Genomic DNA, 12776 nt, shown 5'->3' with positions numbered 1-12776 from the left:
CCCCCCCCCCCCCCCCCCCGCCACACCACGCCCCTGCCACAGAGTTCCAGGGCCCGGAAAAAGAAAACCGAAACACAACTCGAAGTGCTTCTTCATCCCTTCGGGGAAGAGAGGGCGAGAGGGCGGGCAGCGGTGGTCCCCACGGCTTCCGAAGCGGAGGGTGGGGAGTGGGCAGCCCGGCAAGGTCAGCCTCGGGACACTAAAACCTCCGGCCTCGCTGTGGTCTTCTCAGGTGTCAGAAGGGAACCAGGTTTTCAGGGGGGAGCGAGGGGGCTTCGACCCCAAGTGTCAGAAGGGCTTGTCGGGTCTGCTGGCCTTGGCGTCCCCGGCGGCCGCCTTGCAGATGACGCTGTTCGTGTGCTTGCAGCGGCACCCAGGGCGGCGCAGGCGGTCGTAGGCGCGCTGGGCCAGCTTCACGCAGCCGGTGGCCGGCAGGTAGCAGAGCAGGCACGGCAGCACCAGGGACAGGGCGCCCATGAAGGACCAGCGGGCGCAGCAGTTTGAGCGCGAGCAGGAGCACGGGTGGTCGGCGCAGGAGCCCTCGTCGTCCTCGTTGGTGCAGTGGTAGAAGACGCCTTGCACCAGGCACATGCAGGTGCCGTAGTTGACCAGGGTCTGGGCCGAGCACAGGCATTCCTGGTTGCAGACCCAGCAGGAGGGCAGTGTCCGGGGGGATGCGCACTCCTTGCACTTACACTTGCCACAGGCCTCGCACAGCAAGAAGTGCTTGTCCAGCTCTGGGGGCACCGCCGGGCCCTTGAGGTCCAGGGGCTTGCAGTGGACCACCTTGGGCTGGATGCGCACAGCCCTCGGGGAGGCCTGATCAGCCACGGGAGGTGGTGCCATGTGGTCTAAGAGCCGCTGGTCAGAGGACGTGCTGCTGCTGCTGCTGACGGAGCTGGGGCGCCCGCTGAAGGAGATCCAGTGGTGGGTGACGTCCTGGTCACAGCGGGCAGGTGGCGGGGCCAACTCTGGGGCCCCGCCCCGGGTCCGCTTGGGGCCAACAGGGGGCACCAGGCCAGGGTTGTCTATGTAGTCGTTCTCCACGTGGCTGGTCTTCATCTGGTCGATGGGGAGGATGGTGAGTGGGTGCTGGAGGCGGCTGTGGGGCATACGGCTGTCAAGTAGGGGCTGGACCATGACTGAGCTGGGAGTCAAGGGGGCGCTCTGTGGGATCGGGGGCTCCATGGGGCTGGAGGTCCTGGACTGTGCAGAGGAACAGGCTTCTAGGGGCCCTGGGTGGGGGGGGGGTGGGGAAAAGGAAGAGAGAGTGGATTCCAGGCATCAGTACTTGGCCTGTTAACACCCCCACCCCTCCCAACAGGTAGTCGGGAGTACAAATGAAATGGAAACTGGATTCTCTGAGTGGACTCTCCAGCATGGAGGCTTAGATGATTAATAATAACAATTAATAATGAGTGGCAGAAACAACACTTATTCAGCACTTGATGAGCGACACGCTCTGCTAAGCACCATACATATTACGTCATTGACGCTTCACTCTAAAACGTAACTACTATGATTATCCCTTCTGTAGTTATAGAAAACGAAGGTTCAGAGTAACTTGTCCAAAGGCACACAAAACTATCCACAGAACTCAGCAGGAGTTCAAACCTAGCCCGACCAAACTCATTCTTGCAACGGCTGTGAAATATGCTCTATTTTTAAGATAGATAGCTCAGTGGTTATAAACACAGGCTCTGGAATCAGATCCAAGTTTGAATTCTCACCCCCTGCCTAGCAATGTTGCCGTAAGTAAGGTTCTGTAACCTTTATGCCTTAGTTTTGTCATCTCTAAAATGGGTTCTTGTGAGGATTAAATGAGAAAATGCTATCCAGTACCTAGCATCTTGCCTGCCAGTAATCTTGTCACTATTCCAGAGAGCGTCAGCTTGGATTTCCTGAACACCCAAAGGACTGTGTGCCAGGCATTGTGCTGAGGATGTAGTGACCATGACAGATACCCCCGGTAAGCTCCCATGGAGTGTATCAGCTGGATAAACAAGTCTTTATTTCACAGAGTCACAAGAGAAGGAAGGGCTGTATGGGATGCCTGCACATCCAGGATATTAACTTAGTACCACCACTTCTAAGAGCAGCAACCTCCAGTGGCTAATAACCCCTGGCTAGAAGCACTTCTGACAACTTGGATGGGAAATCCTCTCGAGGGGCACTCACATCACCCATTTCCAAATGCTGAGCTGAACATTCAGCCTAAATGCTATTTACTAGAATAGCTAAGCCAACTCTGGATCAGTTTCTAATTTCACCAAGAGAGTGCAATTTTAAGTTGGAATCCCGCCAGAGATTCAACTGCAGTGCCTGACACGGAACCCCAGGAAGTCACTTAAATCAAAGAGCGGAAACGACTTGGTTCAAATTTAGAAAGTGCACATTGTTTTCTATTAGAAGTGCCATTTCCTCGCCTGCTGACCTTTACATTCGGAATTCAGCTGGAGATCAATTTAAAGAAATAGCAGCAGAAGGCCAAGACCTCTGCCCAAGGGGACACAATTTGGAATCCAAGAGAAAGATTAGACTCTGGGAAGAGTCCACTAGGGAGTCGGGGTGTGAGACAGAACAAGGTGCGGATAGAAGGGAAAGATAATGGTCTTAAAGAAAAAAAGAACAGACCACTGAATAAATGTGTTATGGGGTAGAGTTTGGTAAATGCCTTTTCATGATGCTAATGAGGTTCTCATTAGGAGAGCGGTCCCTGTGCCTCTGCTGTGAGGTTCATCTGGCCTAAGAGGTAATGCTAAGAAGAGGGTGGAGGTTGACAGGTTTCCATTTCCAGTTAACCCCCTGCCCCTCCAGACTGGGTACACAGTTGGTCTATCCCAGTACTCCAATCACGGGAATGACACCTTGCCCCAGGTAACTCATCCACACTTATCAATGTCTACACTGAGGAATGGAGGGGGGGGCAGGCATTCAGGGTAACTCATTTATACTCCCCTACTTGGAAACAATATTTGATCAGAAATGGTGAAATTGCTGGGGGAAGGGCTTCTATAGATGCTTTCTGACCTGTCTAAAAGAAGGAGCTAGCTCTAGATGCAGAGTTCATGAAGGGGATAAAAGGGAACTTTACCCACTTTTACGACAGGGTTCTCATCTGTATTTCATCTATACTGCAAATGGAAAAAAAGCATCAAGTCTTTTCCATAAGGCTCAGTGCTCAGTCAACTGGTATTTCCCATTTGCACAGGGCATGTATGCCCATGGGGCTTTGCTCCCATGGCTCTACCTACTTAAAAGATGCCGGGACTTCTGTGCGGTTTTTCTCATGTGGGACAAAGTCTGCCTAATGGCAACACCTGCCTCCCGTCTCCACACTCCCTCCGGAGGGAAGGAGAGCATCTTCTTCAAATGGCAGACTTCCCTGTAACAGAATTAGCCTTAAGTGTCTGGCACTTCTGCCACCAAGAATGGTCATTTACCAAGGCAGCCTCTTATAGGGACCCTGTGGTCAGGGCTGGATGGGGGTGATGTCAAATATGCATCTATGGAGAGGAGTTTTTCCAAGGATCCAGCCAACCGTGGGGCAGAACTTTAGGGAATGCTATCTTAGCCCACTTATTCTTTGCAGGGGCTCCAAAGCTCCAAAAGAAATGGGTTTAGGGTCAACAGACGAGGATTAGGAACTCTGCCTGGAGGAAAAGGTGTGACTGGGCACAAGAAGGGAAAATGCTGACGGAGGCATAGGATGAGACTCTCTGGCACCAGCCAAGAGGTGTCTCAGCCTGAACCCCTACCCCAGACAAAGACAACGTGATTCCCTTATTCCAGAAGCCTGGGTCATGACTGCTCAGGGTCTTATCCCATGTAGTTGGGCTTTTGTCTCTTAGGACTAGGATAGCGACTTGCCATGCTGTTGGAAAAAGTAAGGGGAAAGAAGAAAATTATCCACTCTTCTTCCTCCAGTTCTATTCCTGGGATTCTTCAAAACAGCCACATTTTTTTGTGGGTAAAACAAAAGGCATGGGCAATGCTCAAGGACTTTAACAGGCCCTGGAATCAGAAGGCACATTCATGGAAAATTCCCACCAGGATGTCAGGGTGGGCGCAGAGCCTGCAGGCAATGGGATGTTGGCCTTAGCAGGCTCCCATCACCCTCCAGAGGTAGCTGTCAACATCTGGACTTAGAGCTGGGGCCAGACATGGGGGTGGGAGCTTGGTCCATGATGACTCAGCTCTCCTGGGACATGCTCCATCCAAGAGGGCTCCAGCAGGCATATTCCAAAATGCATCTTCCCTATCATAACCCTGATGTCGGATTCCTTCCGGCCACCAGCTCAGCAAAAACCAGTGGCTGGCTCAGAGCTGCTGTGCTCAAAACCCTCCTCCAGCCTCATTGCCTTACCGCCCCATTAGCGGGGACTTCCACAGGAGGGTAGAATTCATTTGGCTGACCGAGAAAAACTACTTCCTGAGCAGCCTGTTTGATAACCCCTCAGCATAGCTAAATGAGGTCTCAAAAAAACCCCCAACCCTCAGTTGGTTTAGAAGATCAATCTCTACTCACTGGGACACACCCTGCCTCCAGCCTAAGCAATGCTGAGGAACTTAAGTGCAGTTTAATATGTACTCTGCTTCCCCTGCAAGGAAGGAAGAGATTTATAATATAAATAGGGGAGAGGAGGCTTTGCCTCATTTAGGCTCTTTGGAAGACTGATGGCCAATTTGGAAGACTGTGGACAGAGAAACAAAGCCAGCACTCCACTTAGTCAGAGAAGCACCACTATCGAGTTTTAGGTGGCATTATTATGGATTAGCATAAGGAAAGGAAACTTTTACCTCGACTCCCAACTTCTCATAATAAATAACAATAATTGTGGAAGCAGCTAATATTTATGAAACATATCTTCGTGTCAGGCTGTCTGTGCTAAGCCCTCAGCGATTTTCTCATTTAATCCTCACACCATCACCTTGGAGAGTAACACCCATTTTGCAAGGAAGAAATGAAGAACAAAGGGTCATAATGCGGCTAAGTGATTAGGTCACGATTCGAACCCAGACAGCAAAGGCTCCAGAGCCTGCCACCTCAACCCCACAGTCCTGACTTACAGTAACGTCTGGGTATTCACGTGAAGGCAGGAAAGCCCCGATCACTTTCACCGCCAAGAACTCTACTAGTCTCCCCAGTCTGCCACCAGCCCTCAGGGAGCCTCATCAGGCCATTCATGGGGTTCTTAACCAAACCAGCAGGGAAATGAAGCCAGACAGGGGTTACATCAGATTGCGCCCCCCACCGCCCCCGTTGAGGGAATTCTCACCGTGCAGAGTGGAGGCTGGTGGGGGGCGGTGGGGGGTGGTGTTGAAATCTGTCATTACAGGAAGGCCCAGAGCTCAAGTTACCTTGGCTTCCAATTCAGTTTTCTTTACCATCCCTTCTGTCACCTCATACACCGCTGCTTTACTAAGTGTGTTCATTTTTAGTTTTTTGGGTTTTTTTTTAAAGTCTCACTTGTAGGATCTCACCACAAAGCAGTCTCTTAAAGGAAGTCCTGACATGGGAGGGAATTCCCTCTCCTCTCTCCTACAAAGCTGAACTCAAGGGTCCCTAGGGCACATTCTCAGATGGAGCTTTCTGTTCCAGGTCTGTGGGGAAGGGAGGGAGGGGCTTGAGTAAGAGGGAGCCAGAAGCCAGTCCTAGAATACTGAATCAGCAGGATATCGCAAAGCCCAGAGCACATACACTCGTGTCTTTGCCACTTGGCGGTCTGTGGTCTGTGGCTTGTGTACCTGTGGGAGGGGCTGAGCGTCAGGATGCAGACCTCACAAGGTGGGCAGGCTGAAAAGAATCAAGGGGTGTGTTAAAGGTCCACGCCACCCACCCACCTCTCCCCCTTGACTTACCCTGGGAAGAGGAGTTGGGAAATACTTGGAAAACCTAACAGCTGTGCTTTCAAACCTAGAGGTCAGCACATGACAGACTGGCAAGAGGCTCTGAATGAATGGGCCATTTCTGCACTGCTCCATTCAGTCTCGGCAGGTCCTCCCAGGAAAAGGGTTGTTTAACCCTTTTATCAGTTCAGAAGACAAGGTCTCTAGGCTGCCAGGGATCCCGCCCCCCACTGCCACTTGGTTCTTTGTGACAACAGCCCAGTTTAGTTAATTAAACTCCAACCAAATAATGACTTATTACTTCAAAAAGACTTTAAAAGGTGTTTTGGCAGGGGTGGGGGGGCGGTGGTGGTGGTGGTGAGGAGAGCCAGGGACCTGCCTTCCCTACACCCCACTGAGGAAGACCATCTCTGCATCTCTGCAGAGAACAAAGCATTGATGCAGCTGGATCTGTCAGAGAATCCCACCCCTCTCCAGCACCAGCACTAAGGAGCTCACCTCTGGCCATAATCCGTTAGAGATCACAAAAGAAAGCAGCTGCTTCTCATCCCTTTGTGCCATTACCAGCTAGCAGTTCCCAACCCTCTCCTCTTCCTCATCCACAACCAGTCAGCTGAGCGCCAAAGCCCCAGCATAAGGACTAGCGGGGAGGGTCTTGCTGTACTTGGCTCTGGGCTGTTCTACCTGGCTTTAAATGTTGGTTTCATTGTTTATCTGCTCAGATCCCCTTAAAGAGATACTAGAAATCACAGTTTGGGAACTCCTGGCCCACATCAAAGTCTGGAGGGGCCCCGCTCACTGACACCAAGATAATTTGTCTCACCACCCTCCACCAGAGATTTCTAAGAGATTCTAATAATAGATTCCTAATAATAGATTTTAGTTTACTCCTGGGATGGGGCAGGAGATGACTGCCCCCTTCTCCCAACCAGAAAAAGAAAGACTACCGGACAAGGGAAGCCACTCTTCTGTAAATGGCCACCTGCCCCAGAAGGGCCTCTTCCCTTCTCCATTAGATCCAGCACATCTGTGCTCCCTCCCCAGTGCCCTTGCTTCCTCCACTGACTGTCCTTGGAAAGAACAATCACGATTACAGCTGAATGGTGGAGCCTCTTAAATCCAGCCACATGTCCCGGATACATTCCCAGCCATGTCAGCTGTCCGATCCGCAGGGTGGCCCCAGACCCCTGAGAGCCAAGAATACCCCATATTCTAACCTCATGCAACTCCTGTGTAGGAAGTGGCTCCCTTAGAACCAGGTCCTCATTGAGGTGCCCAGCCCAGCCCAGCCCGCTTGGGAAGTTTCTTTCCTTCGCCCCTCCCCGACTCTGCAGATGGAGAGACTAAGGCCCAAACTTAGGAGGTTTCCTAGCTACTCATCTGCTCTGACCTGGCCCCTAGCTTGGTCTGAAAGGAGTAATAGTTTTCTGTATGTTGCTCTTCATCACCTTTTTCCTCTGGCTCTTTTGAAAGACCAAAAATATATTCCAACAGGTCACTGCTTTCCCTTCTATCAGGGAGATCCAGCTTTGCCCTGAGATGGGACCTTTCCACTCTTGCCATTCGCCCTTTCCTTAAGAACACTTTCATATCTACATCCCAAATCCAAATTTTTCAACCGTGTCCCTAAATCCAGCTTTGTGCAAGACTCCTTGAAGTTTTCCTCACAGGGGAACTTCCAACTCCGAAGCGACAACGTGACAGGCACTCTGGAGTCAGAACCAGATTAAATGCCTTAACGCTCTAAGAACACTGAACTTCTCTGACTAAAGAAAGGGGGCTCCTTTCCAAACCTCCTTGGTAAAAACATCTAGGTCCTACCCAAGAGGATGGCCTGAGGAAAGAAAAATGCTCGTGGGGGCCCCACACTTGGGGCTAGAAGATGTCACACCAAGGGGCTAGCATCAGGAATTGGATGCGGAAGTCCCCATGTGTTATCCCAAAGTATCAAACCGCAGAGCAGTACCCCTTCAAGGGCCACTTCTGAAGGTGTTAATGAGTGTTTTTTCCTCCCTTTATTTTTGAATCACTCACTTTCGAATTTTGCTTTGAAAGGCTGCCTTCATTTGTTATTCAAGTCAGCCACACCTCTGGGTAAAGACTAAGTCAGTCAGGTTTACCAGAGTGGGAGTGGGGGGAGGGGGGATGGAGATGGAGGAGTGAGTAAATATGCTGGACAGAGGGTGGAATACCTATTCTGGAAGGATTAAAACAAAAATGGCATCTGTAGGCTCCAAATGATCACCAGTTTCTGTCCTGCTTAGCCAGGAATCATTCTAGTCTATGTGTTCTGTCTCCTCCCACCAAGCCTAACCAAAGCTTTAAGGAAATGTTGTCATTTCAAAATGATGGTAATCTGGAAAAGGTCGTGGGAATGAGGAGGATTTCCACTCCGCAAAAAGAGGAATGACTCCTGGGTTCAGAATCTAAAAAAGGAAAATAAGAGATGTCTTATGAAAGTCTTCCTCAACCTAACTGACCAACATTTGTCCATCATGGATATTTCAGAAATATGCCATCAAAATGCCTCCTACCAGGTACTGGCCAAACGTAGCATCTCAGTTGGTCATTGTGTGCACTGCTCACATTAATGGATTTGTCTGAAGCCTGCTGGCAAGTGAGGTTGCTCCCAAGGTCTGGCAAAGAGAGGAAACTAGATTTCACACTGGACAAGTCTACATCTTTCCCACCCTTCTGCTGAAACAGAGCTAAAAGAGTCTACTGCAGCCTTCCCTTTCCTAGTCCACCCCACACCCACAGACTAAAGGAAAAAAAACTGAACAATTCAGATGTTTATGCTCCATTCATGTGAAGATCCAGAGAACTCTAAACATTGTGAAATCACCAGTGCAATATTGGGTAGGGCTGCAGGCCAGACTGAGCTTATTAAGAGATTGATAAGGCCGTATTTCCTAAATGCTCTAGGCCTTCACCTTCCAGCTTTGTGTGCTTTCATCAGAAAGATTGGAGAGCCTTGGTCAGCTAACCAGACAGGCATGCACTTGCTCCTGCCCCTCCCCAAACGGGAGAGAATCACACCACTGATTTGGAGGCAGGAAAGTGGGGGTTCCCACTGGATCTGGGCACCCCACTGAACCCACACCTTTCCTTTCAACGCTAGCCATGCTTGGGGGTTCCCGGAGACTCAGTGCGCCAGAACGCAGCCTCCTGCCCTCACCCAGCCTTGGCAACATGGACGCCCATCCAGCAGCTGGTGAATGAGGCAGCCAGCAGCTCTCCCCTCTAATCACCACCATCCAGCCCCACCGGCCCAGTTTGCTTTTCTGGCCGTCACTCAGCCGTCAAGTCATGCAACCATTTTCGTCTCTCTTGCCTTCTCTGCCCACAACCCCCAGCCCCAATCAGAGAATTGAGAAATCGTCTTCTTGCACAAGAGCAGCTACTGTCTAAATGCTTTTTGATCGTCTGCATAGAGGGGGAACTGGGCACAGCCCTGGCCCCAGTGATGAAGCCAATCTCCAGCTGCCCTGGATGCCCAAACCCGCCTTTGCCCCCCTTCTTTGCCCCTTTGGCCTTGGAGAGTCAGAATTTTCAGAACATACCGTCTCTCTATTTCTCTCTTCTCGGTGATGTCAACCTGGTACCACCAAGAAGGAGGGAAAGCGGGAACCTTATCTCTCCTACGCATGCAACCTCTTTCTCCAGCTCCCACACGCCCGGCGTTATGTAAACGCACCTTCAGCCCCCACCACAGCCCCAGCGCGGCCCGGCCCCGGGGCCCGGCACGGCTCGGTGCCCGGAGAAGGGAGGCACGAGGAGGCCGAGGGGCCTCTGGCCCTGCAGAGGCCGGGGAAGGGAAAGACAACTGCAAGGCATGCACAGCATAAAATGCAGCAGCAGATCAAAGGTCAGACGGCGAGGAACCGCCTCGCCAAAGAGAGGGAGCAGAAATGCCCAGTCCCGAGCCATCTCGGTGCTGACCATCGAGGAGGAGGCAGAAGGGTAGAAAACCCAGTCCGTCACGGCTCCGAAGGGAAAAGAAAAACCTACGTCGAGCATAGGCCGCTGCAGTGGGCTGGGGAGATCTGGGCAGAGCTGGCACCGTGGGCACGGAGCCCGGGGTGGGCAAGCCGCCCAGGGCAAGAGCGCCCGCCGGACCCAAGAGGTGGCTCCTGACCGAGCCCAGAGCCTCCCATTCCAACGCTCGAGGCGGGTGGTGGCAGGAGAAAAGAAACCAGGCCAGAAGCAAACTCCCGGGACACGCACGGGGCTTTCTGAGTCGCAGAGTGGGGAAGTCGGGCTTGGCAGTGCCCCGGGGTCGGAAACTCCGGTGCCAGGCTGTGAACACCCCCGGCGCCGTGCCGGCCCAGCCGAGGGCGTCAGGGAGCTGCGGCACACCGCAGCGGCTCGAGGAGGCGCAGGGAGAGGGAAGGAACACTGAGGCGCGCTTAGAAATAGCGCACCATTTGCCCCAGCCGGAGGGGGAGTCGTGTCGCGACTCAGAGGGGGTACTTTCGGATCCCGAAACCGGCCAGGGACTTACTTTGAGGAGCCGCAGAACCACAAGCATTGCTCCACGCCTGTGTAAATCCCCGAACCCGGGCGGGTCAGACGCCGCTGTTCACGCAGACGTCGGCGGGAGAAACCGATAGGACTCCTTGCGCACCGCACGGCCGGCTCCGCGCTGTCAGCTCCTCTCGCTGCCTCCGCGGCGGTGTTGCAACCACTGCCTGGGAAAATGGCTTTTTTATGAATGGGAGGGAAGGGAGCTCCAGTGCGCACGCGCTCCGTTCACGATTCTATGAATGGGTGGGCACAAGAGACCCCGCGCGCGCATGCGCCGCGCTCCTTTTTTTATGAATGGGGGGCCGGAAAAGAACTTAACCCCTGATTGCTGGGGCTGACTCTAGCTCCTCCAGAGGCCGTCGTTCTTTTACAAAAAGGGGTGGAGGTTGTTGTTGTCTTTTTTTTTTTTTAATGAATGGAGGGCGGCGGCGACTGCTGCAGCTGGCTCAGCTGCGCGGGCTGTACCCCCTCCCAGCCTGCGAGAGGAGGTAAAGGCCACCTTCACGCCACTGCGGGCCTGGGCAGGAACCGTCAGTGTCGTTGGGGGGCGGGGGGCACTGCAGCCTCTGAATCCTGGGTCGAGTGCTGGGTGGGGAGGAGTCAGCTAGATCTAGGGATCTCGACCCGCCGCAGGGGTGGGGGGCGGGGCGGGAGACGGGAAGACCCCTACGGGGGTCCTTATCTTTCTCTAGCCTAGGGGCGTCGGGGGGAGGGGTCTTGAAGCTGCGCTTACCAAAAATTAAGAAAATGTCAAATGTCCATAGCAAGGAAGGGCATTGTGGGGGTTGCTTGAATGAATCTGGTTCCATTCCTAAGACAGATTCTTCCTTGAGTGAGTACAGACCACCCCACCCCCACTCCACCATTTCTTGGGTGTGGACAGCGACAGGGCCTAGGCCTCTTCCATCTCTAGTACCCCCTGTCCCCGGGCAGACGCTGGCAGCTCAGCTAGAGGCCGGGCTCTAGCCTCACAGCGCCACTTACCCCCCGCCATACCCCAGTGTAATGTCCTCAGTGCCCTGGCGCCTGCCCGCCCTAGGCTGCCCAGACTAGCTGCTCCCCTCTGCACCCCTTTGCGTTTCCCAACTCTCACGGGACGCGGGCCTGAGGAGCCTCTGTCCACCGAAGGCCACTGCCCTTTGCTGCGGTGGGAGCCTATCCCCACTCACCCCCATCAGCTACCCTCCGGGGAAGCGGGAACAGCCCAGAATTAGCCAGGTGGATGGGTGGAGTCGGCCTAGCAGAGGATGCTGCGGGAGTGGCCTTGGGATTAAATAACAACAGGGTACTGAAGCCGCAGAGGAAATGGAAAGGGCCAGGGATCTTTCTTTGCAGTTAATGATGCTGTGTGGGGTGGGGGATATCGCATCAGCCCAGGCTGTTGAAAAGAAAAGCCCCCGCCATTAGGCCTGACTCCGGGAAGGCTGGGAGCCCTCACAACAGCAGCAGGCCCAGCTCCGCCCAGGAACGGAGGAGACTGTAGCCTGGGAGGGGAGGAGAGTTGGGGGGGGGGGCGGAGGGGGGCGGAGGGGATGTGGATGGCTTTGATGCCTGAATAAGAGCTAGGCCAGGGCCTGAATCCCCCGTAAGTTTGTCTTGCTGGTGTTCTGGCTTGACCGCGAGGTTGTGAGCTGTCTTTTTCTTTCTACACCACCGAAGGACTGCGCTTGGCTGCCGAGGAGCCAATGAAAGGCTTCCAGTCCAGGTCAGAGGTCTGGCCTTGGGCTGGAGCTGGGTCTGGGGCTCTGAAGATGGGCCGTGAAGGACATTTTGCAAACCCAGACTAGGACTCGGGGTCACAGAGTCTCAGTCTAAAATGCCTTCTTGCTACTCAGAGGTACTTTTGCAATGTGATTTACTTACTTAGCTCTTGGGGGCAGAACCCCCCCCTCCCCTAGAGGACCACAGTCTTTCAAGGCTAAGACCTTACTTAAAGCCAAAAGAAAAACTCTTTACTAGGACAGTTGTTTAGGATGACCTTTGCTAGTCTTGAATTCAGTATCATTATTCCCATTTGTCAGAGGTAGAAAGAAATTGAGGGCAAGAGTCCTATACCTGCTCAATGGAAGATCTAGTAAATGTAGAGCTGATTTTCCAGATCTTTGCAACCTAACTCTCTCTACTTTGCTACCACCCCTTCTTGGCATCACAAACCCAAAACCTGTTCTTTTGTTAAGTCATTTAAGCACATTAAACAAGGGAAGTTGGAGTAGTAATTTTGCAGCCAGTGCTCACTCTGGGACTTGCTTGAACAATTAAAAGGATGGCAGTAAATACATCCTTCCTAAACTATCAAAGGAAAGCAAGATGGTGGTGGCAGTGTGTGTTTGCTGTTCTGTTTCCTTTATTTAGAGGAATTAGCCAAGAGATAGATGGGGTTCCATTCCTGGTCTTTTCTC

At 52.8% G+C, this 12776-nt stretch overlaps 2 protein-coding genes across 3 annotated transcripts in view; one reads left to right on the top strand and one right to left on the bottom strand.

The window, feature by feature from the left end:
- Positions 1-15: 15 nt before the first annotated feature.
- SPRY4 (sprouty RTK signaling antagonist 4) lies at positions 16-10585 on the bottom strand. Of its 2 annotated transcripts, XM_031034693.2 has the most exons (3): positions 10355-10585; positions 8385-8486; positions 16-1235 (listed from the first exon to the last, which is right to left on the bottom strand). In XM_031034693.2, exon 3 carries the CDS (start codon positions 1186-1188, stop codon positions 289-291), a length of 900 nt encoding a protein of 299 aa, XP_030890553.1. In that variant the 5' UTR covers positions 1189-1235; positions 8385-8486; positions 10355-10585; the 3' UTR covers positions 16-288. The 2 variants fall into 2 exon arrangements, with proteins under 2 accessions (XP_030890553.1, XP_006739536.1); XM_006739473.3 differs by lacking the exon at positions 8385-8486 and having other exon boundaries at positions 10355-10582.
- Positions 10586-10725: 140 nt separating this feature from the next.
- LOC145722727 (uncharacterized) overlaps positions 10726-12776 on the top strand; it is a 184865-nt gene continuing 182814 nt past the window's right edge. The window contains exon 1 of the mRNA XM_081826940.1: positions 10726-10865. Within this exon, the coding sequence (XP_081683066.1) occupies positions 10789-10865 (77 nt within the window). The 5' untranslated portion in view covers positions 10726-10788. The remainder of the gene's footprint in view (positions 10866-12776) is intronic.

Source organism: Leptonychotes weddellii, chromosome 7 (genome assembly GCF_054177405.1).
Source record: "Leptonychotes weddellii isolate Sample4059 chromosome 7, ASM5417740v2, whole genome shotgun sequence".
Lineage (NCBI taxonomy): Eukaryota > Metazoa > Chordata > Mammalia > Carnivora > Phocidae > Leptonychotes > Leptonychotes weddellii.
The sequence above is the reverse complement of the archived record's forward strand: the minus strand, read 5'-3'. Positions and strand labels throughout refer to the sequence as shown.